General features: G+C 39.4%; 1 protein-coding gene across 1 annotated transcript in view; it reads left to right on the plus strand.

Annotated features, from left to right (window-relative positions):
- Positions 1-5,785: 5,785 nt before the first annotated feature.
- The window catches only part of MICU2 (mitochondrial calcium uptake 2), a gene marked incomplete at its 5' end in the record, with an annotated part of 142,476 nt that continues 122,940 nt past the window's right edge, over positions 5,786-25,321 (plus strand). Inside the window, one exon of the mRNA XM_082050960.1 lies at positions 5,786-6,061. Coding sequence (XP_081907086.1) covers positions 5,786-6,061 — 276 coding nt within the window. The remainder of the gene's footprint in view (positions 6,062-25,321) is intronic.

Genomic DNA, 25,321 nt, shown 5'->3' on the forward strand with positions numbered 1-25,321 from the left:
TCTTAGGCAACCTTAACTATAGTTATTGCTGCCAACTCTTCCTATAAAACTTAGGGTGAAATACTGGTATAATTAAAATTGATGGCAATGCTCATACTGATTTCAGACAATGAAAAAGAAGAAATGCTTCCTGAAATACAGTAAGGTCCCAACGATAAAATTTTATATTTACATGGAAAGCACTAGTAATAAGATTTCAGGAAATCCTACAAATAGTATAATATAGGCAAAATACATATATAAAAATTTGTATATATATGTATGTACATAAAGATACAGGTAAAAAGTAAAAATTATAAGATTTCACTTAACTGTGGGTCTATCTTTTTAATCAGTGCTAATAATACCACAGAGGAATGTTTGGAAGAAAAATGAAGTACATCTTATTCAGCTGGAACCACGAGGAAAATACTAACCACTAAAGCACATAATGTAATTCCATTACTTAAAATGTTTTCAGGGGACCATGGGACCTCTATTATTTTTGCAAAAGTGCCATGGGATCTTATCGTGAAAAGATAAAACAGCAGTTGAACCACAGTTCTCATCTAATAGCAAGCAAGTCCCCAGTCTTCAAAGATTTATGTATACAATTAATTTTAAACAGTAATGCTTAAAACTGGGCATAATACATGTAACTCTTCACAGAACTGAGACCTACCGTCTAACTTGGAGAGCCATAACAAATATACTTTTCAAATTAAAAAAAAATGCATGTTCTTCCACAAGAGAGTATCAGCTTTGACCTGCATTTTTTTATTCACATAAAAGCAGTATTTCAACAGTCTGGTTACCATTTCTTTTATAGATCAAGTATTTATCACAAAAAAGTCACGGCCAACTTAGAAACAGTATCTTAAAATCTCTCCAATTACATTACTAGTAATGTAATTCTCAATTTAATTCTCAATTTTTTTTTAATAAGATTTTTGCTTTCAACTTTTTTCCTGATTTTTCACCTTGACTTACAAATTACAAAAAGTAATTCTTCTGAAATTTGAGGGAATGCGTTACGTATGCCAGCAAGGTGTTTTTCAGCTAACTACATCGGAACAATGTGGGCAGACAGTATGGTGGAAAGGTCAATATAAATTAACTGAGAGGTATTTGGGGACACATACCTTAGATAAATTTTAATTCTTTTAAATAGCCGCTATCAAGATAAGCTTTCAAGTAACTTTAGCAAGTTGAAAATATTTGAAGATAAGCTATATTGATGGCCTACGTCCTAAATGCAAAGATTGCTGTGAACTCAATTATGAGCTAAATGGTGTTATCTAGCCACAAAATGTTCACATTTATTTTCGGTCTTGCTGGTGGATGAATGTTGACTGTCTGGTCATTAGTTCTACTTCCTTCATCTCCAAAGCCTATAAAATAACTGGACTTTCTGTAAACTAACAGTACATCGTCATCTTAAGGCTTCTTCATCAGAGGAGGGTATTTCACCTTCCTTAAAACTGATCTCTCGTCTCTCTGTTCTTTTTCTTCTTGTGAAGGAGGGATGGGTAGAAATTATGGAAACATTCAAGACCAGACTGGACAGGGCTCTGAGCAACCTGATCTAGTTGAAGATGTCCCTGCTCATTGCAGAAGGGTCAGACTAGATGACCTTTGCAGGTCCCTTCCAACCCAAACTATTCTATGATTCTACAAATAAGAGTCCATCTAGTATACAAAGCAGCTTTGGAAATCCCTGAAGTCAAATCCCAACCTTCACCACAACCAACCTTGGTACGGGACCTTTGAGACTCTGTATAGAGATAAAGGTACCAGCCAGCCAACCTTAATAACTGTCTAGTTTTATCTGATCACCCTGTAGTTTTCAAAGTGCGTGAAGCTTATTTCATTTTATCACTTTTAACAAAACTTGTCTTCCTTGTGCTTATATCCTTATCTCCTTGTGATCATAGGCAGACATATTGCTCTCACATCCCTTAAAGGAAAATACAAGTGACATTCTTAAGAGGACCAATGTAATTTTGAGGGGGCTAAAGGAGATCTGGCTTTGAGAGACTTTCCATTCCAGTCTTCTGTCTGACTTTGGGCAGAATTTCACCTATGGTCCAGTTCTTCACCTACAAAACCAAGCAGTGATATTTCCTGTCTTTCAATTAGCTTGCCTGTTCTGCTCCTCCAGGAAAGTATCCAAAATATTGTTATTGCGGTGTCTAGCCCACTAAAATCTTACTTTTGGTTGGAACTTACTGTCAAATAAGCCAGACCACCCCCATGCTACTTCTCATGAAATGGGGTCATGTATATAAAACGTGGCTGCCAGCCCCTCCCTCAATTCACAACTGTCTGTTTGTCGCCTTCCCCAATCCAGTTTATGAAACATTTGAAGTCCCAAAAGACAGATGAGCATGATGGGTGGCCCTCAAACTGGATGACTGAATCCATCTCTCAACTCTTACTCTATCTAAAACAGTAAAAAAGGGTTTAGATTGCATGTAACAGGAGTTAATTTAAGCTGTTACAGAAGTAAATGAATGCTGGCACTAAGCCTAATGCTCTTGAGGGGATTGGAGTTCTAGCAGGGAGTGAATCCCTGTTGGAACTCAGCCTAATGCTCTTAAAAGACATTGAGACATAGAAGTGGACCTTCAGGCACGTGGAGCTGTAGGTCTACTTGGTATTTTTGCTTTTGACCTTGTAAAAAAAATGGAAGAAATGAAGTTTCTGCCAAACATTATTTCCGAAGAATCACAGAAGTCACAAGGGTTTTATTTCATGGTAGTGTGTTTTTGTCTTCTAATATGACTTCATATTATGTTCATTATGCCTAACAAGAAATGGCTGCATTTAAGTATTGTTATGTAACAATTCAGTGGAACATTGAATCTTATGGGAAAACTACATTCCTAAACATTTAAGAAAATATTTCATTAGGCTTTTGGTTTGCTTTTGCAAATTTTCAGCAATGCGAACACCTCTAGAACGAAGTCTGAAGTCAACATGTAGAAAGTACTTGTTAAAAAAAACAGGTATGTCAGCTTGCTAAATGTAACCATTTCTGCTTACAAGAGCCAAGGAAGAGCAAACTGTGCAGGATCGGAAAGAGAACCTTTGAACTAACATTTTAGTGCCACAGGGCATAGTGTTTGATGATATTTGTCACCGTGTAGCTCAATTTTTCTGATGAAACTCCTGTTGTATTTATCAGACCGTCAGTGTCACTTCTGTAGACTACAGTGATCTTTGCTTTCTGTCATAAACTACCCTACGGTGATACTGCATGAGGTGACAGAGGACGAAATGTTAATAGCAAAGGTTTTTCTAGCCACTCAGGCATATGCTGTGGCACCCACAAATATACCAGCCTGGTTAGGGCAATACAGGTGTGAGCCACGTTAGTGCAGCAGTAGCTTTGCATTCCTTGGCACTGCACACACAGGGTGAATTTACTGCAGGGAGAGAAGGGGTGGCTAAGGACACTTAGCATCCCCATCAGCATTGCGTGCCTACAGTCATATGAGAATAGTTCTCCATCACCTTGCAGTTGTATCTGTTCCAGTCAGGAATGTCATCTGAGGAAACACAAATGACCTTACTCATTCCTACTCAAAGAAAAACTGAAAATGCCTGGCAGGGTGCTGAACTAAACCTGCTCACCTGTGTTGTGGCTGTGTGTTCAACATCAAGGGCTCTGGCATTCAGAATTCAAATCTCTCAGTCATCCTTAATAATGTTTCTGGGATGCTGCCAGCATTCACAACATGCTTGTTATTGGCTGACACAGAAAGGGAAGTACTCTTAATGTATTTGTGCAAATATTCTGTGTCAAACTATAAGATTAGGATGGAAAATATTTTGTCTGTCTAGAGGGAAGTAGAAATAGGGGATAGGAACTTGCTGCAAGTTTTATGCCTCTACAGCAGAAGCAGGACTTTGCACTGTGTGTTTGTATATGACGATAGAGGGATTTTGCTGCTATGTTTTACAGTATCTGGGGATTAGAAAGGATTTTCCTGTATGAGTTACTTTCTAAGTCTCTGGGGATAGGAAAAAGATCTTGCAATGTACACTAGTCTGTGGAGATGGAAACCATTCACCCTGCATGTTGCACTCTTGAGTGATTTTGAGTCATTTGTGTTCCCCAGAGAAGGTGTTTTTGAAGGGTTTGTATCCTGCTAAGGACTCAGGTGGCACATTCCTGAAGATGTCCTGAACACTTCACAGAATGACATTCAGTGAACAACACATGCTAATGGAAGACTGGATAAATTCTGAGATGCCATTAGTTAGATGACTAAAACTACCAGCTATGAAAGTGAATTTATGACTCCGAATTCAGGCCAGGGAAGGAGAATGAACTAAAATTACTTTAGTGGCACTGATGGATGATCACTGTTTGCCAGTGGACAGAGGAGAAAAAGGCATTTCCATGTATCACCACATGTACCACAGCATTTGTAATGTTAAAAACACAGTACTGGCTGTTGTATCAGAAATAGGTGAAAGACAGAGTTTGTTAAAATGGACTTTCTGAAGGCCTTTAAGCAAAGACCAAAATAATGGGAATATGCATGCAGCAGGTCTCTCCCCAGTTTTTTCCCACATTCACATGGAGCCCCTAGGTGAACTACTCTGAAAACACGGATACCGGCACTGCCAATGTAGGAATGACATTTAGCTTCCTCCCCACTTCATGTGACCATTTCATTGATTCCCACATGGCCCAATGTTTGAACGCAATCAACTAGCTAATGTTTGAGTGTGATCAACTAATTCAATTTAATCGAGGCCTAGAGAGCTTTGTTAAAGCTATGGTAGTGGACAAAAAAGCACTTTGAAGCACTGACAGTGAATAGCTGTCTTTGACACAAGTGATTGTTGGTCAAGTCCATCTGTAATGCTTTTCAATTATCATCTTTGCCATGACAGTTTCTGTAAACAGAATATTCTGTCATCTGTATTTCATGAGAAACTCTATTCTGCCCTCGAAAAGGATGTTCTAAACTTATTCCCGCTTCTGTTGTTTCTAGTCAGGAGCATACACAGAGCAACATAACCATACACGTCTCCAACACTTCACAAACCAGAGCTGCTCCGCAAACCCCAACTGCTCAGCACACGGTGCTGGGTCAGCCCCGCAGCACCAGGGCACGCTCACCCATCCTGCCCCGCTCTGTACGCTGGGCTTCCCACAGGGCTTCCAGCCCAGTTCACGCCCCATTCCTCTTCGCGTACTCGCCACCGGCCTAAAGCTCTGGAAGAAGAGTCACATCAGTGAACAACGTGCGGCTGAGCTCTGAGACACAGAGCGGCCTGGGGCACCCGCGGGACCCAGGCACCGTTACAAGAGTCGCCACTCCTCACGCCCTACGGCACAGGCAAGGCCTGCGGCGGTTCCCTCCCTGTGGCAAACACAACGCCTGACCCCTGCCAGCGCCTGCCCTCTCCACAGGAACCCGCGGGCCAGCCCGGCCCGGACAGGCCCTCCCGGGACAGGGCCGGGGCAGCTACAGCCCCAGGGGCCCGGACCGGCCCCTCTATAAGAGCTATTTTCAGCGAAACGCTAGAAACGGGGGTCCTGCCGCGTCCCCTCATCCTGAGCGGACTGCCCGGCCCGGGGGAAAGGGGCCGGGAGCCGGGCGCGTTTCCTGCGGCGCCGGTCGCTGCTGTGAGACTCTGCGCACCTCTGCCTGCATTACCTCTCCGCCAGGACCCGTCCCCTCCTGTTTTCCGGGCGGCTTCCCTCCCGGTCGCGGAGCCGAGCCGGCGCGTTGCGCTCCCGCACGGAACGCGATACCGCCCCGTGGCCTCGGGCCCGGCGCTGCGCATGCGCCCCGCGGCGCCCGGAGACCGGCGGCGGAGGGGCCGGTTCGATGTCGGCGGCGCCACGGGAGCTTCCGGGAAGATGGCGGCGTGGAGAGCGGCGCTGGCGGCGGGCGGCCGCGCTCCGCTGAGGGGGCGGCTCGCCGGGCCGCGGCCTCCTCGCACCCTGCGGCGCCCGCCCGGCTGGAGGGTCGCCGCTGCCGCCGCCCTGGTCGGGGGAGGTTCCTTGGCGGCGTGTTACAGCGGGTGGCCGGGCGTGTTCCCCACGGTGCTGGCTCAGGTAAGGCAGCAGCATCCCCGCTTCGGCAGCCTCGCCTCTCGCCGGCGGGCAGGGCCGGGCGGGCCGCGGGGAAGGGCCGGCGCCTGGCGTCGGAGGCGGGCGCGGCGCTGCGCGTCCCGGGGCCGGCCGTCGGCGGGCGCGGAGGAGCGGCCTGCGGGCGGGCCGGCGGCAGAGCTCGGCTGGCTCCGCGCCCTGGGCTCCGCGCTCAGGTCGTCCCGCAGGTAATGGGCGGCCCCGGCCCCCTTGGCAGCAGCCGGGATCAGCGCTGTGCCCCTTAAACGGACCGTTCTCACCTCACGGACGGGAACTTGGCTGTTTTTCTGAGGCAGGAGGCGGGGTTGGCCTCAGCGCCGAGCGTTCCCTGTTCGCTTGACAGCCGTGGTCGTGCAACCTGATGAACCTGCGTGGTTTTCACGAGTGCAGGGGCTGTTCTGAGCTCCTTCTTTTGCTGGTAACTTTCAAAGCTTATCTTCCTTCCACGCTGCCCAGTGTTCATGTTGGGTGCTCTTAGACAGTTTTGCACCTTTTTGCTCTTTAAAAAAGAATATTGCACAAAACCAGTGCTTTTATATTGCATACTTTGTCTGAAATGCATCACGTTTAACAGTTTGGAACATTTCCTCTTACTACGTTCAAAAAGTGTGCTATGTATGTTAAAATGTTGTCTTGGAACATCAATGCACTCTCAGAAGGTTATGTTCAAGGATAGATAGTCATTATTTGCAAAATAATCTTCACAAGTTCCAAAATACAGTTATGCTTCCCAACTTTATTATTTCCATGGTGGTAGTGAACTTTTCCCCATTCTTCCTGCAGAAAATAAGTTAATTAGAGTTAGTTAGGTATTTCAAGACTGGAAGACCTAAATGTTTTGTAGGCCAGAGGATTTAGGTGGGATGGGAGGAGATTGTCAGTGTGTGCTTGCAGTACTGTTTATTTATTTATATATAGGAAATTTTGGAAGTATTCAACAGTTTGTATCCTTTGATATTTTTGTCTTTTAACAGCTATTGAACAAACTGAACTGCAAGCAGGTGAATAGCAACCTTTATCTTAAGTCAAGAACAAATAAAGATTTTTAACTTTTTAAAAATATTGTAGTCTTAAATTGTGGGGAATTCTAAGCTGCATCTCCTTAGGAAGTTCCAGTTTTTTAAAATAAGCATGTTTCTAAATAGATAAACTGTTAAGCCTGATTACTTGGACAGCGCATGTTGAGACTGGTTTTCTGCGTACAGCTCCTAGTGAGGAAGGCATCCGTTATTCCACTAGAATCCTAAAGGAAGTTTATCTTCTTGTTGTAAAGAGTCAACAGAATACGATTTTACATTTAGTTATGTGACATTTTTCAGCAGCATTGCATTATGCTTAAAATGTCCTGCCATTGGGACCAATTTCATGTACCTCTGGGACTCTTGTGTGAGTAGACATCTATGTAGTTGTATATAAAGAATGTTAAATTCAGGAAGTAATCACTTTTAAAGGGTGTTGAGTGAAGTGATTTAGTTCTTATGCTGGTGTGTTCACGGCATACCTTCCATGTAATGTATGGACAGTCCTGCAAGTACACTTTTTCATTCTCCGGGAGAACTCCGAAAGTCTACAGCTTATTTAATTGATTCATTTTTAGAGACAATGCATTGCTGGACTCAGCAAATGTTAAGTAGTCTATTCAATTTGAACTTTTCAGTTTTCCAGTAAAAAGACTGTTGGAGATGATACGCAGTTGCAGGCAAATGTTCTCCGTGTGTCTTGTACTCCATGTTGCTGTGATTGATGTATTGAACTTTTAAAAACTACCTAAGAACTGGCCATGCAGAGCATGACTCTAAGGCAAATAAACAGAAAGTGGAACTGGATTGTAAAAGCTATGAGGAACAGAGCGATGGAGCCAAAGTGGCAGGCTGTGAGACTTTTGAGCAGTTTAAATGCTACTTGTGGCTTCTTATTGACAAAAATAGGAAATATTCAAAAACAAAGCAGAATGTTGAAGCAAGTATATCACCTTTATTTTATGTTTTGGTGTGACTTTTTTCAGTTCAGAGCTTGTGCAATCCTGTTAAATTGAGATGCTTTTCACATTCTAACAGTGGATAACTTTACTTTCTATTTTATTATTTTTCATTATAATTGATCTTCAGGAGCCTTGCTCGATATTGTGCTGGCAAAAGTTCTGAACTGTATGTTCACATTGCAGTATGTTAGTGGAAATGTTTGCAGAATAAGTATGTGAAATATTACAGTATTTTACATTAAAGAGCCTCATTATCATTGTGGTAACGAAGGAATATGTAGTGGAAATGTTAATACTTCTATCTCATCAATGAGGTCTAGCATTTGCTCTTGAGAATGCAGTGAGATTATGCTACAGTGCTTCCCAGTTTTTCTTGGTAATATCTTTACTTGGTAGCATCTTTACTGTTGAATCATAAGAATGAAGTGCTGCAAAATGGGAGGTAGTTATTTAAAATACTTGACAAAGTGAAGCTGGCAAAGTGACAATGTATCTCCCTGCTGTAAAGAGCCCACAGAATATTATTTATGTAATTAAGTTTAGTTATGGGACATTTTTCATCAGCATTACATTATGTTTAAAAAGTCCGGTCATTAAGAACAGTTTCATGTAAGTATGGGACTCTGGTGTAAGCATAATTGGAGCCACTGAGTAAATTCTCTTTCTTGTCCTAAGCGAGATGCACCAACCATTAGTCGCTTTGTTGCAGAATCAAAGTCTTCATTGTAAATACTTATTGTCTGTTTAGTTAAGTAGTTGAGGTTGCTAAGTCTATATAGGTTGTTTCCTTAGTAAGACTAGTCTCTATCAAGCTAGTCAGAAATTTTTCAGCTATGCCATGTTCTAGACAACTTCAGAGATACAAATTACTGTTCGAGTTGGCAAGCAACTCATCAAAGCTAAATTTCTGTAAATTCAATATTTATTATTTTTTCTAAAAATATTCATTATTTTAAAGTAAATGGCTGGTACCTTTGGCATCTAGTTTCTTACAATATTTATTTAATTTCAGTCCTCATGTGCTGCTGCAGTGGGCTTAAACCTGCTCATATTGGTTGTTATCAATTATCTCTTCTGCTCAGAGTGAAAGAAATCAAGCCTGTCTACAAGTCTTTGAAGAATCAAAGGTCCTTTTGGGTCAGTTAATCTGTTTTCCTTTTGCGAGTTTTATGGATAGTGTCTGTTTTATCTTTTAGTGGTTTATATTTGGTTACTCTTTTCTAATGTAATTGTTGTTTATTCTAGCAATAAATTTTCGGTTTGGGGCTCTAAAAATTTTTTTTTTTCCCCCCAGTTTTTAATCAACATTTTCACAGCCATTTATCTGTTCTGACAGCTTACATTAAGTGGATAGTTTATTAATAATAAAGCTTTATATATTTAATATAAAATTACTTCAGGTGTAATCTCAGCTTCACTAAGTGATTTATGAAATTATTTTTGTTCTCTATCTTTATTTGCTGATCTACTGTTCAGAAACATACAACTAATGTATATTGGAATAAGTTCTCCATGTTGATTGTAGATCTCTACTGTACAAAGATTCTTAGAGCAAAATCAACATGTCTTTTACATTTTTTTATAGATACCAGATTTTAATTCTATCTGCAGTTGTTATTTACCAGTGGAGCTACATCGACAGTATCCTAGATCAGATATAGCCTGTGAGGGGAAAAACTAGATCATTTTTTTTCAAATGAAATGAACTAGTTAGCTTATGTAGAGTGGGGGGAAAGGGGAGAGGGTAAGAGCTTTTGTTCTGCCAGTCTAACTTAAAATGGGGATTTATGTTGAAGTTCACTGAAAGTGTTTATTCTGTTATCCTAACCAACAGTCAGGTCAAAATATACAGGCTGCACTATAGACTGCAGTGATACTATAAAATCTGCTTTTATTCTTTAGTAGTGTAGTTCAATTGACGGAATGATGTGTAATTTGTAACTTTGATCAGACTTGCAATATTGTCTACTGTGTCTTTATTATATCAGAGTTTGAAGTTTGCAATACTAATGTGCATCATATGGCCTAAAGCAATTAGAATTCTTTGCTTAAAGTGTGCTCTTTATCACAAGTTAGCTTTGCAGTCAGTTAGGTTACCTTTATCAGGGTCAAGAATCAAGTATATGATTGGCAAAGAGCATGCAAGTGAATTTGGAATAAGCAGGCACCGGGAGGCTGTAGCATTTTCTAAGAGGCAATGAGTCCTGCCTCACCACTCCAGCTACTTTTGGAACTTGCCGAGGGACCATATCTATTTCGTACACACACAAACTGCAAATTATAAGAAAACTCTGATTAACAGTGTCTTCTGCCCTTGTTGAGGTTTTTTTTTGACATCTTGAGCCACTAGCTTAATAAAGAAGAACATTTTATAATTTGATTCACCCTTGAGAAGTTGCCCTCCCTGCAGAGTGATATATTTGGTGCTGAGCCTGACTGTTTTCCAAATTAGAATTAACTGGACTTGTTACTAGCACATACATGAAGTTATGTGTGTGCAGAGCTCTATTTGGTGCTGATAAGTGTGATTTTGTTTCAGTATTCTTTTCCTACTGTTATGGGAGTGTTGTTTGGTACTTAAGTATTTTATACTGCTTACCTGAGGTAAAGAGGAAAACACAACTTACAGCATTTGTCTGCTACTATTAATTAATATGTTCTGTTGTATGACTGTAGTCTAATTGGTTCTCTTTATGTTACCTTTTCTACTACTGCTTGTGTTGTGGAATGTGCTACATTCCATCCAGATGAGACTAGATTCCTGTCCTGGAGGTCTTAAATACATAAATTGTATTTGATCATACTAAAAATATTAAGATAATGCTTATAACAGTGGTTAACAAATCATTTGTGCCATTTTTTTGTGTGTGTTAAGTCTCTGAAGATCTCGTTTTATCTAAAATACGTTTATTGAAAGAGTCTTTTGGACCATGTTAAATGTTTCATTTCACATTGAACTGCATTGAATGTTTCACCCTTTTCCAGTTTAGCGATTGTTAAGAGAAGCAAAGAAAAACCACACGTGGTAGTGGTGACTTCGCGTGTTGCAATGATACAAAAATTCTAATTCCAGGCAACTGTGTGTAAAATACTTCTGATGATCAAAACTGGAGCTTAGATTAGTTTTCTGGGGTTACATGTGTAACCACCACAAAAATCTATTTTAAAAATGTATACTTTTGGAACCATTGCCCAACGCTGTTTAAAGAACCCGGAACGCTGTAAAGGATTCCCCAAACACCAGTTTTGTTCAGGGAAGACCCTTTTGGTTCTGACATTACAGAAAAGACAAAATAATCCACTGCAGGACCTCTTCACAAATCTCAGGCATACAGAGAATTCAGGAAGTGCCACAGTACATAGGATCATCTAGGTAGAGTGCTTAAATTAAATATAACTGTAAGTTTGTATGGGGTTTGGTAGAAGTCTCTGGGCTCCCAGACTTGGAAGCTGATAAAAATGGCTTTAAAAGTTCTGAAATCCTGTCCATATTTCTTGGTGACCCTTTGAGACGTGCCATGTATCACCAAAGAGATCAATGTTGAGTTAGAGTTGTTTTAGACAAGTCCTGCTGTATTGCGCATGGCTTTCACTCCAGTAAAATTTCCAACCCAAATCAATAGAGGATTTGCAAAATAATGTCTACTATAAGCATGGTACCTGTTTAGCACATTTTTTTCTTGCTTGCTAACTTCTGGCATAAACGTGTAAAATATATTCATGTTGTTGTCAGTGGCCTTCATTATGTGCTTCAAAATAAATGTAATTAGTTACATATGTGTCAAAAGCAGAATTTTATTTAAATCATTTGAAGTCATTTCTTCAGAGCAGTGGAATGAAGAAGTGCATAGCTCTGGGATGTTGATGGGTTTTTATACATCCTTTGTATCCAGGACCACTTCGTGACTTAAGTTTTGCTTACGCTACTTTTAGCCCATACTTTCTCACTCAGTGTTTTTCTGAATATCTTTTTGTAATAGATAGTGTTATTTAGGAAGGCAAGCTGGGCATAATGACTGCATGGCAAGGATTTTTGGTACTGGCAGATAAAAAGTATGTATGTGGCATTTGAATTTGGTCACCAAATAGAAAAAAAAATAGTGTATTTCTCTGTAGGAACCGTTGTTTAATCTGTAAGTTATGTGTAAATGCTTTAAATTGTGAGACATTGACAAATCTTGTTAAAATGGGAATTTTTGTGGGGGGGTTTCTTTGTAATCCGTTTTAAAAGCCTGGTTCTAAGGGAAGAACATTGCTATTAAGATGAGGTGTCTTGATAAATATAGAACCTGGGATAAAATTGCATAAGGATTTGTAGTGATGTATGGAATCGCCTGTAGGGAGGAATGTGGTTCTAAAATAAAACCAGAAAGAATATGTGCAGTCTAATCTGAGAAATCTACAGGAAGACTCTTGTGCTTACTCTGTCATAAAAAAAAAATAATTGCTTTTGTTGGATCAAAAAACCTAGAATAGTTTTTGTATACTAAATAATATTTTAGTGTTTATCTCTGAGTCTTTATCATATTAGAAATTAATGGAGAATGCAGATGTAGCAGCAAGTATAATAGATTACTAGGATGCTCAGAAACTGAAATTAAGCATGTATAAAATAAAAGTCTGCATCATAATACTTTAACAGGCTTTTGAAACTTAATGCAAATAATTTTAATCCATATCGGACTTGCTACTCGGTGATAGCTCACAGGCTTCAGCGAACCCTCATGTTTGAATTCAGCTGGTGCAAACGTGACTACATGGTAAGGAATCATTAGTGCTTAAAATCAGTTTAGTAAATAAGACCATGTAACAATCATCACAATTACCATTGGTGTTGTGGGACAGAGCATCTTTAAGTGAGGATTATAGTTTTTCTTGCGTTTTAAAAAAATCTCTGCCCTGATTTATCTTGTCCCTTCCTTAAAATGTGGTTTTTCTGTTTTCTTTGCATCTTATTGTGCTGCTGCCTGTTGTTCTCTGTGTGACAGAATGCATTACATCCAGGACAGGCCACACGGAGCCCGGCAGTGATCCCCTGCGCGGCGTTAGATTTCTGTTAGGGCTGTAGCACGGATGGGAAGGTGTTAGAGGATTCCTTACTGCATCATCAGGTTGGGTCTGTGAACCACCTGCAAGATGGTGCCTTTAGATCTTCCTACTGAAGTATCTGCAAAACTGGCAGCTTTCAGGGGGCCCAGTTTGATTGGGGTGTGTTGAACCCGGGACGTTTGGTTCCAGCGGCACTCCACGCTGGAGAGGCTGGTTGTTGAGGTGCAGTGGCCACGGGCAGCGCGCTCTTGTCAGCATGTGGTAGCATCCCTCTGCCAACTTCGTGCTTTGTTTTCCGCTGTATCTTCACTGCTATGTTTACTGTCTCAGTATTACAAAAAAATGTCTTAGATCATGACAAAGGAGTCAACTTTATAGGTAAATACATTAAATACTTCTTATTTTTGAGCAGGAAACGGGTAGTCAGATTTTTATTACATGACTGAGATACTGATAGTTTATAGCTACATAAGAGACAGTTTAACACTATTGATGCATATGCCTTCTAACTCTGGTGTATTGTGTGAATATATTCCTGTTACATGTTTTCTTTACCATGGATCTGGAAGCAAACTGAAGTACCACAATATAATTGGTTTGGTTCTGTGTATTTAAATGCCTTAATAACATTGTTGCCTCCTAATTAATCTAGACTGAATGAGTTTCAGTTAATAAAAATCCCAAAATATTATTAAAACAGTATGTGTTCAAAAAGTACATTTTAAAACAACATTCCTCCAGTTTTAAATAGCAATAAATAGGAATCTCCCCTACAAGAATAACTCTTTGGAATTAGACTGCTGGCTCAGCCTACCCTAATCTTTTTTTATTTTCCTTGAATATACTTCAGCCTTTCTGAAACTGTTCCTATTGCACAGCCAACAAGGGTAACCTTAGCTACCTCTTGTTTAATTCTGTATTTCACTGTGTTATGGAAATACTGTATGTATCAGGTATCCACCAAGCAGTCTAAATCAATAACTGACATATTAAATATATCACAAACATCATTCTCAGCATTAGTGACATACAAGCATTGTTATGTTATGTGCCTAAAATAGAATGTGGTATAGAGAGTATGGAATCTGTAGGACCATGATGTTATAGTTAATTATAGACTTAAATATTACTTATGGATGTGCATTTTTTTTCGACTTTAAATACACAGTATCCTTTTCAGCTTTTTGTATGTGAGATATTTATGTCCTGAAGTTTTTTTCTTTGAAAATATTTACATTTATTCACTGTGTGCACAGATCCTTTGTGCAGGTGTCTTCACTGATACTAAACCAACATGAAGAATTTAACTCATCTGATCTGTTACCTTTTACTTGAATTCAGTCTTGCTGTATGACTTAAGTGATAAAATAAAATCTAACTAACATTCTTTCTAGGCACTTTGATGCATGTGGACAGATAGAGTTAAGCTACATGGTTTGTTGTTGTTTTTAGCTAGTTTTAATTGCAATGTCATAAAAGATTAGTGTTTGAGAGTCTTTGGCTTTTTATGTGAGTGGACAAACAAAACCAGATAAGAAAATAGCTTGCCTGAAAAATAAAAAAACCCCTATTTTGAATAGAAAAAGTGCAAAAAAAATTCTGATTTTTAACAAAGATCCCAGAGAAGAAACTAATATTTATTTACTGGGAATGCATCCTCCAGTAAATACTCTAGATGGTTTCGAAATAGACATTATAGTGTTTCTTTTTTATCTACTTTAGTAGATGGAAGCAGTGCCTTTTTTTTCCCCTAAAAACTTTGAACGTAGCGGTAGTTGGCTTTTTTTCATAAGAAATGATCTGTTGCGCACAAGCAGTAGCATCTGTTCTGCCATTGCTGCTGTTCTGTGCTGTGTTACAAATGTGTTTGTTGGACTAGCGTGAGAGCTCTGTATTACACTTCCTTGCAGACCTTCGTGTAGAGGCTGTGGCCGGGTAAATACAGCTATTCCTCACAAGGGGGTCAGCATCTTGGAAATGTAAGGTAGACAGAAAAAGAAGAAATAAATCAGAATCTAGTTTAATTTGTGCTGTGGAGAAACATTAATATATTAGACTTCATTGGTGCTAGCTGTAACAATAACATTAGAGTTAATTATTCTGTCTTCTGCATTGGATACTTTTAGGTGACTAAATTTTGGTACATTGTAATGCTGTCTAATTTTCTTTTTACTATGGTTTTCATAGTAAGATTACTTAACGTAACTAGGCTTAATTTTGTTCGAATAGTATTCCAGAAGGACACTAGCTAAAATAATCATAAAAGATAAATGGCAAATAAAACAGTGTGAAATGCTCATTCAGAACACGTCATAGACTGTATCTCCTCACTGCTGATCCTGAAGGTTTTTATTATTCTATGAACTGAAGGACAAGATAAAGGAGTCCTGTCAGCTTCAAACACCAAAAAGCATTTAAAGTAGTTTCTCAAGGTTTGTGTCCCTTTCAGGGTAGGAGAAATTTCAAGAGTGACTGTCTTGTACCGATGGAGTCTATAAAAAGAAGTTATGGCAGATGTAGCTAATAAATATCTTATCGGTACTGACACCTACCCTACTCCTTTGCCAAATCAGCCAAGAAACTCCCTTGTCTGCCTCCGAAAACTGTAGAGACTAACTCTAGCATAGAAGAAAAATTTACATGAAATAAAGTCAGTGTTTCCAGAAATAACTTTTTTCTTAATCTTTAAAAAAGTAGACATTTTCTTTGATAATGCCTATTACTGGAGATACTGTCATATTATGTTAATAATCTATTAACAAATTATTATGCGATATTAAAATAAATACACTGACCTGCATATAAAGCTATATACATATGTATTTATACTGCAAATTTTTACTTTATGTATATGTAGTAAGGATATAATAGTATGCATATGTATAAAATATACTTAAAATACAGACTGTGTGAATGCAGTGATAAAAAGTCAATATAATACTGCGTTAGTAATGAAGTTACGGCATTTACTGTGAACGTTTCTAATCTGAATTGTCAGCTATGCCCAGAATTTAAAGGATGGATTCTGGCTGAGGTTCCATCAAGGGCTCGTTCTGGTGGCCTCGTGAGCAGCGGGTGGCCGCGCGCTGCCTGGTTAGGCCGGGCTTTGAGCTCGACTGCGCGTGTGCGCTGATGTGAAATCTTGCCAGGGAGAAAAGTGGGAAGTTCTGTGCTCACCACAGTGAAACGAACTTGGTAATACTATTATATTCCCTCACAAAATTGCCAAAAATAACTCTATTTTTCAGGATAAAAGTCTTAACGGTTAGGTATTGACCATGTGATTTGACAGTCTGCTTCTCTTTTTCTAAAACTTTGAGAATTAGTAGACACCAGAGCTTAACACCATAACTGACAGGAGAGTTGGTTTGGGGCTGCAGTCCAGCTTTGGTACCAGTTCTTTCTAGGTTTGTTTTTGGAGCAACCGTGAACTCATCTGGTAATTTGGTGGGTTTTAAGGAAACACAAAATCAAAATGATACTTGATGTGGAGGCCGAGGTACTGACTTTTACCTTTATTTTATAACCTTACATTATTTAAATGCAAAGTGACAGTGGTCTCAGTAGCCTGGAATTGTCACAAAATAATGTTTTTTTCCTTGCTCATTTACCTGAGGGGAAGGCATTACAGTAGGGTTCTTACCTGGGAATGCAGTAAAGCTGATTGATAAAACATCTGGCACCCTTTTGTATTGGAAAATATCCTTGATGGTCATAGGCATAAAGGAATACAGTAATATCACTGCTGTATTTGGGGCTAAGTATGAAATTACAGGCTTCTGCTGAATATGTGAAGCAACAGGAATAAACATTATAGTCTTGAAAAGATGGGGGAAAAAACAACAAAAAAACAAATAAAAGCAAACAAAACCAAACTCCACACACACACACAAAACCCCACCCAACCAACCAACCAAACCCCAAAACATGCATAAATTTAAAACTGGTTTCCCAGAGCAATTTAAATGCTTTTGTCTAATGTAATGCATTAATATAAAATTTATATATTTCAACAGGGAACAAATGAGGAGAATTGATACTTTATTTTGTTTTTCACGTTAGAGGGACTTGTGGTTCTTAATGCATAACTGTTCTTCATTATATCCATCTCCACTTGAGAGTAGCTTTTCTACTTTTTGCAGTGAGTTGTGTCCCCAGTAGAACATCCTGGTGAGTTGTTTGTTGTTGTTGTTTTTAAGAGTTTTGGTACTGACATGCATACATCAGAGAAAATATTTTTTCATTACTTCAGACAAGTGCAAGATCTGGTTTGTCTTCTTGACATTTTTGTGTCGCTAATGTACTTCAGAGGAACAGTTGTTTTGTGTTTAATGGTGCAGTTGCAGCAGCTACTTAGAAAATGTGGACATGTTTTAGTAAGTTTGCAGTCAGAGAAATTTGGTCTTTCATATTCTGATTCTACAGAAATCCAGTGGTTAGGGCAGGGATGTTTATAAGCATGTGAGAAACAACTGAGTGTTGGAAATAGAACTACTTAAACAATGTGAAGATTCCATTTGTGCTCAGCTGGGTGAGCTCTACAATGTGCAGATGCTTTTCTTGTGCTGTGACTTATTTTGTCTGAAATTATTTTCTTTTAACACTTCACCAGATTATATGGCAATGCATGCACCTATTTTTTCTTAAGCGACAGGTTTTTTTAAGCTCTGCATTCTCTCTTCCCACATGGAAGCTTCTCAACAAAATCTTAAAATATGTTGGGATTAACTTATAATACCTAAACATGCTCTATTTTGTGGTGCACAATTAAAATGTGTATTTTAATTTACTATTCAAAGTAAATACATTTCTGTATTATATCACAGCTGGACTTTGTTTTTATAGTTTGGTGGTTAATGTGTGGGTGTGTGTTCCTGCTGCAGTGTTTCTTCTTCTGGGAAAAAATAATTGTTCATGTTTTCACATACAATTGTAGTTAAGAACCTCTGTAAAGAAATTTGTGCTTGTATTTCTTGAGTTCTCTCGAGCAACGTTCTTGAAAAGAATACTAAAGAACTAAAAGTCATAAGTAATAGCATTTAGGCTGTGACCTATGGGGAAGGACTCAACATGGAAAACAGCAAAAACTAGAGCAACTCTTCTGTTGCTTGATTTAAGAAAGAAATCCATTAAAACTTTAGATTTTCAGTTTAGCTGCTGAACCATCATGGACAATAAAGAGTGTTAAGTGTATAAAATTACTTTTCCTAGAACACAGTGTTTTCTTTTATTCTGAAAACGCCTCTTGTATGGAATGTTCCTACTCAATCTCCCAGAAAAAACATTGTAGGAAATTGCTGACATGCTTTTTTACTCAGCTGCTGTTAAATTTGGAAAACTGACAGTGTCATATTGCCAAATGGTGTTGCATTGTTATTCTTTAATTTTAAGATTTATGTTCTTCTCTTCACACTCAAAAGTGAAAAATACAAAGAAAAATCTAAAGAGTTAGGTGCACCTGAAATGTTAATTAAGCAGACTTTGTTTAGCAATAAATACTGGATTCCTTATGTGAACACCTCTAGAACTTGCATCTGTTAATATGCCATCTGTTTACTGAGTGTTTATCATGGGTACTTCATTTTATAATTTGTGATTAAGAGGTTCCTTGACAGTACATCTTCTTGAAATAACATCAATGCACTCAAGATGCATTGTCAGAAATAATGCTTTGTAGTCAGATTCCTTGGTGTAAAAACTCTTAATGCTGTATGTAATATTCCCCTGTCAATAACTTTTCATTTGTGCGCTGAGCAGTCATTCTCTGTGGCAGTGATGGGAGGTACCACTTCCAATATCACAGAGTGCTTGTGGTGACGGCAAACAGGGAATAGTTATCCCAAGAGTCACCATATGTCTAAATCCTTTGCGGGGAGGATTTGTGAGACTAGTTGTGGGAGTAATGGGGCATCATTCTTGCTTCTTCATCTCCTGATTGCTTGTTAATTAGATCTTTGTGGAGGTCTGGGAGTCCTCACAGCAGACACTGTGGGATGTTGTGCAGGGGGTCCTGGGTCTGCTCTCCTGTGTGTATCCTGCGGGTTGGGTCACTCACCCTCTGTGGCTTCCAGGCCCGGCAGACCCAGTGTGACGGACGGGACGGCTCTGCTGTGCCAGGTGCAGCAGGAGCAGCGCTTGCTCCTGCTCCCTCCCTTGCTGAACCAGAGGGCTGGGCTGGGCTTTGCATATGGGGTTAGAGGGTGGCGGGTAGTGGGAAGTAGACACAGTGGCTCTGGGCCAGGCTGTGTAGGGATTAAATTCTGCATGTGGTGTTAATATGATGGAATCAGGCCCTTCCGTATGGTTCAGTAGAGTGTGTATGATTGCATAGCACCTCTATAAATTCATGTTATGTACATCTGCTTCTGGCTGTCAGAAATATCCAGTTGATCTGACTAGACCACCACAAGTGGATTTAAAAGTTTTTCACAGTTCTTTGAAGTGTGTTACGCTTCATGCACACAGTGTTCCTTGTCATCCTTGAGGTCATATCTGGGCTGTTGTTTTGCTACTTCAGACCTGGAGATTGTCAAGTTCCCCATCACTGCATGGTCAAAGGACACTTCTAGCTCATTTAGTGTCCCTGTGAATGCATTAGGCAAAACAATGTTAATAGACTCAGTATCCTTTATTAGGTTGGCTTCTGTAAGTGGGAAGATTACAAAGGCTTTTGGTCACCACACCAAGCTGTAGAATGTGTCTTCTCTGTCAGTAGTCATTGAATAGGCAGATAACCTGACCGTCATCAGTAACTTATTATGTCGAGATAGCCATGAGACAATAGTGGTATACATTTGATTGTGAATAGGGTGTTTGTCCTAGAGGCCATACTTTGCGAAGAGGAGACCGAGTCCATGAATAGTTTCCTAAGAATTTGGAGTTAACATGCTAGCAACACTCATGCCTGTATATCAGCTGAAGAATTTTTCATATTGATATTTTGCTGAATGTGAGAAATCTCCCCTGTAGGCGGTTCATAAAAACAGTTCTTCTGCTTTTGCAGTAAAAATGTCCTTTATTCAGTTTTGGTTCCGCAGTCAATTTAATGTAATACTTTTGTAGTAGGAAAAGCAGGGGAGCACAAAGTGGATCTTCTTTCCTCCAGAGTTTGGTCTACTGATGTAAGTATAAGGCAGTGAGTAAAGCACCCTATGTTATTGTTATCTTATGCAATAAGTATATACAACAGCATAGTTCATTTTCCATTATTCATAAGTATCCATGAAATGTCTGACATTTAAATAAACTAATTGCTGTCATATGTATTTATAAGCAATTACCTACCACATTACCAACCTGTTAATTGTAAAACAATGTTTTCACAAGAGATTAAGTTGAACTTCATGGTAAAGTCATGCAGTAGTCATAAGTGTTCAGAAATCATAAATCAGGCATTAAAACTGAACTGACTGAAAAAGTAAGGTTTTTGTTTAAGGTCATGTGGATTCTTTTTATTGGTTTTGAACCTCCAGACTTGAAACTTCTGAATTGTAAGGGCTAGAAGTTTTTTTCAGTGAAAGCTGAGGTACTTTCCCAGTATTGTGAAAAATAATGTGACTTTAATGATATCAAATGCCTTGCTAGTATTCATAATGAAACTAATTGTCAGGATCAATGTATAAATACACTTTGTATACCCTTGACTTGAGAATCAAGAGTAGCAAAAGTCTTCATGAGTTCTTTGGTGGCAATTGTTAAATCTTGAAGTGAGAAACTCTATTGAACTGCCAAGTTGCACTACTTACCACAGTGAAAAACAAGCCTTTAATAATAGGAAAAGAGCTGTAAAAACTGATGACTGCTTTTGTCTTTTGGAATTTCTAGCTGCTTATCCATTTCATATCCTAGCTCCTTTGCTTATACTGTAAGCTTGCTCTGTGTGGCTTATTTTCTTGATCTGTTGAGGGCACGTGACCTTCAGGTTCCTCCAAATGTAAAAGGGAAAAGGATCAATTCCCACACAGAGGAAACTTGAGAAAATTAGTTTTTGTTACATGGAAATAATTTATTTAGCAAATGAAAACTTGGATTATCTTTGCGTATGTTGTTTTTGTATGTTGAGATTTTTGTTAATGGCAGAATTCTCATGCACTGCAGCAAAACAGATATAAGAGTATGTTACCTGAGCCATGACTTTTGAGTTGAGGGTTTGTTTTTTGGTTTGGTTTTTTTTTTGAGTTGGGTTGAGTTTTGCTGTGGGAGTAAAAGCCCCCCACTTTTTTTTTTTTTTAATGGATGTGTGGGAGTGTAGTGTTGCAATTCATTTTTCTCCAATTCTCCTCCTTATCAGCATGGGAATAGCTGTGTTCATAATGTCATGCTTGGTGTGAAATTTTTGCAGCCATGTGTTAAAAGTAACGAAGCTGCACTTGAACATAATCCTAACTATGCTCAGAAATCCTGGGTGTCTGCATTTGTGTACAGAAAGCCTCAGACTTTCATGTAGTAGTAAGTTTGCTGGAGAACTGGCAGAGTTTTTTTTCATATTATTTTTCCATGGAAAACAAAGCAGGTTGTTGTATTCTGCAATGTAGGAGTATGTCTGTTTTGAGAATATTAGAAAGATTTCTATTGCCTAAGATAATAAAATAATAGAGAGGAGAGGTAATATTTCAGAATAAGGAAGAGTCTGAAGGCTGGGGTATGAAATATTTAGGCTCAAATCCATGAAGTTCTGTCTGCATCTTTCGTATCACAGATAAATGTCTTATCAACCAATTTATTAGGTGTTTTAGGATGATTTATTTTTGAACAACAACAAAAAATTCTCTGATAATACTGAAACTGCGATCTTCTCTTCCTGTCAGTGCAGATACTTAAGGACTTCAAATAGTCTCATATTAAGTAGATATAAGTCCAACTTAAAAAAAAAAAAAAAGACTCTCCAGAAAGCTCTTTCTTTTTATAAGTAAAATATTTAGATTTTCATGGTATTGTCTCTCTGTAATAAAAATATGATTCTTCTAGGGCCAGAGTGAAAGAGAGGCATAGAATTTCTGGTCTCTTGACCAGATTTGGATATAACTGGATACAGCAAATATAAACGAAGGAAAAAAGAAAGTCAGTTTTGGAAGGAAACATATCATCAGCTTTTCTATATCTTCACAGTTTACCAATAACTTCCTGAAGAAGGACTGAGTTTTTTCTGAGGCCTAGAGTCAAAGTAATTGCTTTTTATGGAGCATTTAAAAGATTCACATACAGATAACTTGGTATTCAAAGTACAGTTGGTTCAGTGTAACTCATGTAGGAATCTGTGTGAACTGTTTAATTAGTTTAATTTGCCTGTTTTAAAACCATTATTAGATTTGGACAGATAATGCAATAATTTACCAGGTGCTAAACTGGTAAATCCTCCTTAATGGTATAACCTGAAATATGTATCTCAGTTGTGTTAAAGATACAAAAGTTAAAAATAAAGAGAAGGAGGAAAGGCGTATCTGTGGTATCAGGAAGGCATTTGGTAAGCTGATGTATAAAGGGAAGGGAATGGATCTGCTTGGATTCCAGCCAGCGGTGCCGCCGTGAGTGTTCTGCCGAGGCACATTCCGGGGCATTAAGTGCAATCCCTTCTCCAAGCGTGCTGAGCCCTCCGAGTAATCCATCCTCCCTGCGATCCGCTCTGCCGGATCTGGGCACAGAGCTCAGCCTGTTTCATTACTGGTGCAACTTCTTGGTAGCCACTTTTTCAATTCAGGGTACTGTTTGACTTCTGAACACTTAGACATGGGTAGGTCCGTTTGAGTTTACTATGCAGGCACTATCTTTCAACTTGATGTTACTTTGAGCAGGATATTGGAATCTTGTTTCTCTTTTAAATTTCTGCTTGCAGAATCATAGAGTCATATAATAGTTTGCATTGGAAGGGACCTTCAAAGCTCATCTAGTCCAACCCCCCTGCAATGAGCAGGGACATCTTCAACTAGATCAGGTGGCTCAGAGCCCTGTCCAGCCTGGTCTTGAATGTCTCCAGGGATGGGGCATCTACCAGCTCTCTGGCAACGTGGGCCAGAGTTTCATGACTCTCATAATAAAAAACTTCTTCCTTGTGTCTAGCCTGAATCTCTCCTCTTTTAGCTTAAAACCATTACCCTTTGTCCTGTTGTAACAGGCCCTGCTAAAAAGTCTGTCCCCATCTTTCTTATAAGCCCCCCTTTTGAGTACTGAAATACTCTAATAAGGTCTCCATGGAGCCTTCTCTTCTCCAGGCTGAACAACCCCAGCTCTCTCAGCCTGTCCTTATAGCAGAGCTGTTCCAGCCCTCTGATCATTTCTGTGGCTCCTCTGGCCCCTCTCCAACAGGTCTATGTCTTTCCTGTACTGAGGCTCCAGAGCTGGACACAGGACTCCAGGTGGGGTCTCACCAGAGCAGAGCAGAGGGGCAGAATCAGCTCCCTCAACCTGCTGGTCACGCTGCTTTTGATGCAGCCCATGATACGATTGGCCTTCTGGGCTGTAAGTGCACATTGCTGGCTCATGTTCAATCTTTCATCCACCAGTGCCCCCGAGTCCTTCTCGGCAGGGCCGCTCTCAATCCCTTCATCCCCCAGCCTGTGTTGACACCAAGTGTTGCCCTGACCGAGGTGCAGGATGTTGCACTTGGTGTTGTTGAACGTCATGAGGTTCACATGGGCCCACTTCCTGAGCTGGTCCAGGTCCCTCTGGATGGCATCCCATCCCTCAGACATGTCAATTGCAGCTTACTGGTTGTAAGCAAACCATCTTAAGAACATGCTTTTTTCTGTATGTTTTTAATTTTTAAAGCATTATTGTTGTTATAATGCAAAATTAAGTGGTTGTGGTATTTCCTTTTAACCCCTCTGTCATATTAGCAACTTACTCTGATGCTACAGCTGTTTGCTACCTTATAGCGACACTGGAGGAAGAAACTGTATGATCCATTTTTGTGAACACAAAGAGGTAGATCAGAAGGAAAAATGAATTCTTCATCAGTGGAAGACAGCTATGTATTTCAACAATAAGAAGTAATCAAGTGCTGCAATAAAAATCCCTCCCTAAAGGTGTCCAAGATGGAAGTTTACATCCTCCAGCCTTTGAGAAGCATCATTCCATTTTCCCCTCCAGCCTAATTTTCCACATTTGCCCATTCTCTTGGCAATTTAAAAGCATACAAGTCCTTGTTTTGTCTTCTAGAGTAAAAGCTTAAGACATTCAGGAATGTTTGCCGGGTTGGCCACCTGCTCCTTCCTATGCTCAGAGGGACAGGTTACCTCATATCTCCTGATGACAAGCATACACCACTACGTGAAATGATTCCTTCCAAGGTTGTCTTTGACTAGCAGGATTATTTGGCCACTTGTTCTACGGAATGACTAGAGTGAGCCTGAGTGTATAGACTGTAACCTTATGCGTTTGATTGTGTGCAACCCGTTTATAAAAAAAAAATGTTTTGAAAGCATTTAACAAAATATAAAGGTTTATGGTATTACAGCTTTTAATATCAATGTCTCATGCTAACAGCTATGATTACTTGTCATCCATCTTGAAAAGCTGTTTTATAACAACAAGTTTCAGATAAATGTTTAATGTCAAGCTGGGCTGAAATAAATCTAAATGATACTAATATGCCCAAGGTAACTGTGACCTGTGCTTTGTTGAGACGCTGTGCCTTGAAAGTAAGGAATGACCTGCGTTTCTATCACAAGTGTTTATGTTCACTTTTTAAGGGCCTAATGGCCAAAATCTATTTTCAAAGTATCTTGGTTTTCTGATGTGTCAGTAGCAATTAATCCTTATTCAAAGATGTGCTAAGCTTGTTAAATCCAGCTGTTTAATTTGCCTTTCACTTCTCCTGCCACCTTAGAAAATCTTCCTACTTCAAGTGCTGCATAATATTGTTTATAGTTGTGGATGTAAAGAACTAGAAGCACTGGACAGTGGAAAGCGTATAGGAAGAGGTGGCATTTTCATTCTCTAGCACCGGGAACACAGTGCCCGATGTCTGTCCTCCTTCATTCCCACAGCCTTGCTCAAAAAGAAGCCAAGGCCCAAAACTTGTGTTTAATTTGATGCTGTCGTTTAGCATTCTCTGTGCTTTTGGAACAAAGTTATTTACATGTGAGACCTAAATAGCCCTTAACAGCTGCTGTCAGCTTATACCCTAGTGATGGTTATAGCTGCTCACTCTAACACTGGAGAGACTTCTTTTAAATATAGTATTTTGATGAACACTGTGT

The sequence above is a fragment of the Streptopelia decaocto genome (assembly GCF_964273445.1).
Source record: "Streptopelia decaocto genome assembly, chromosome: 1".
NCBI lineage: Eukaryota > Metazoa > Chordata > Aves > Columbiformes > Columbidae > Streptopelia > Streptopelia decaocto.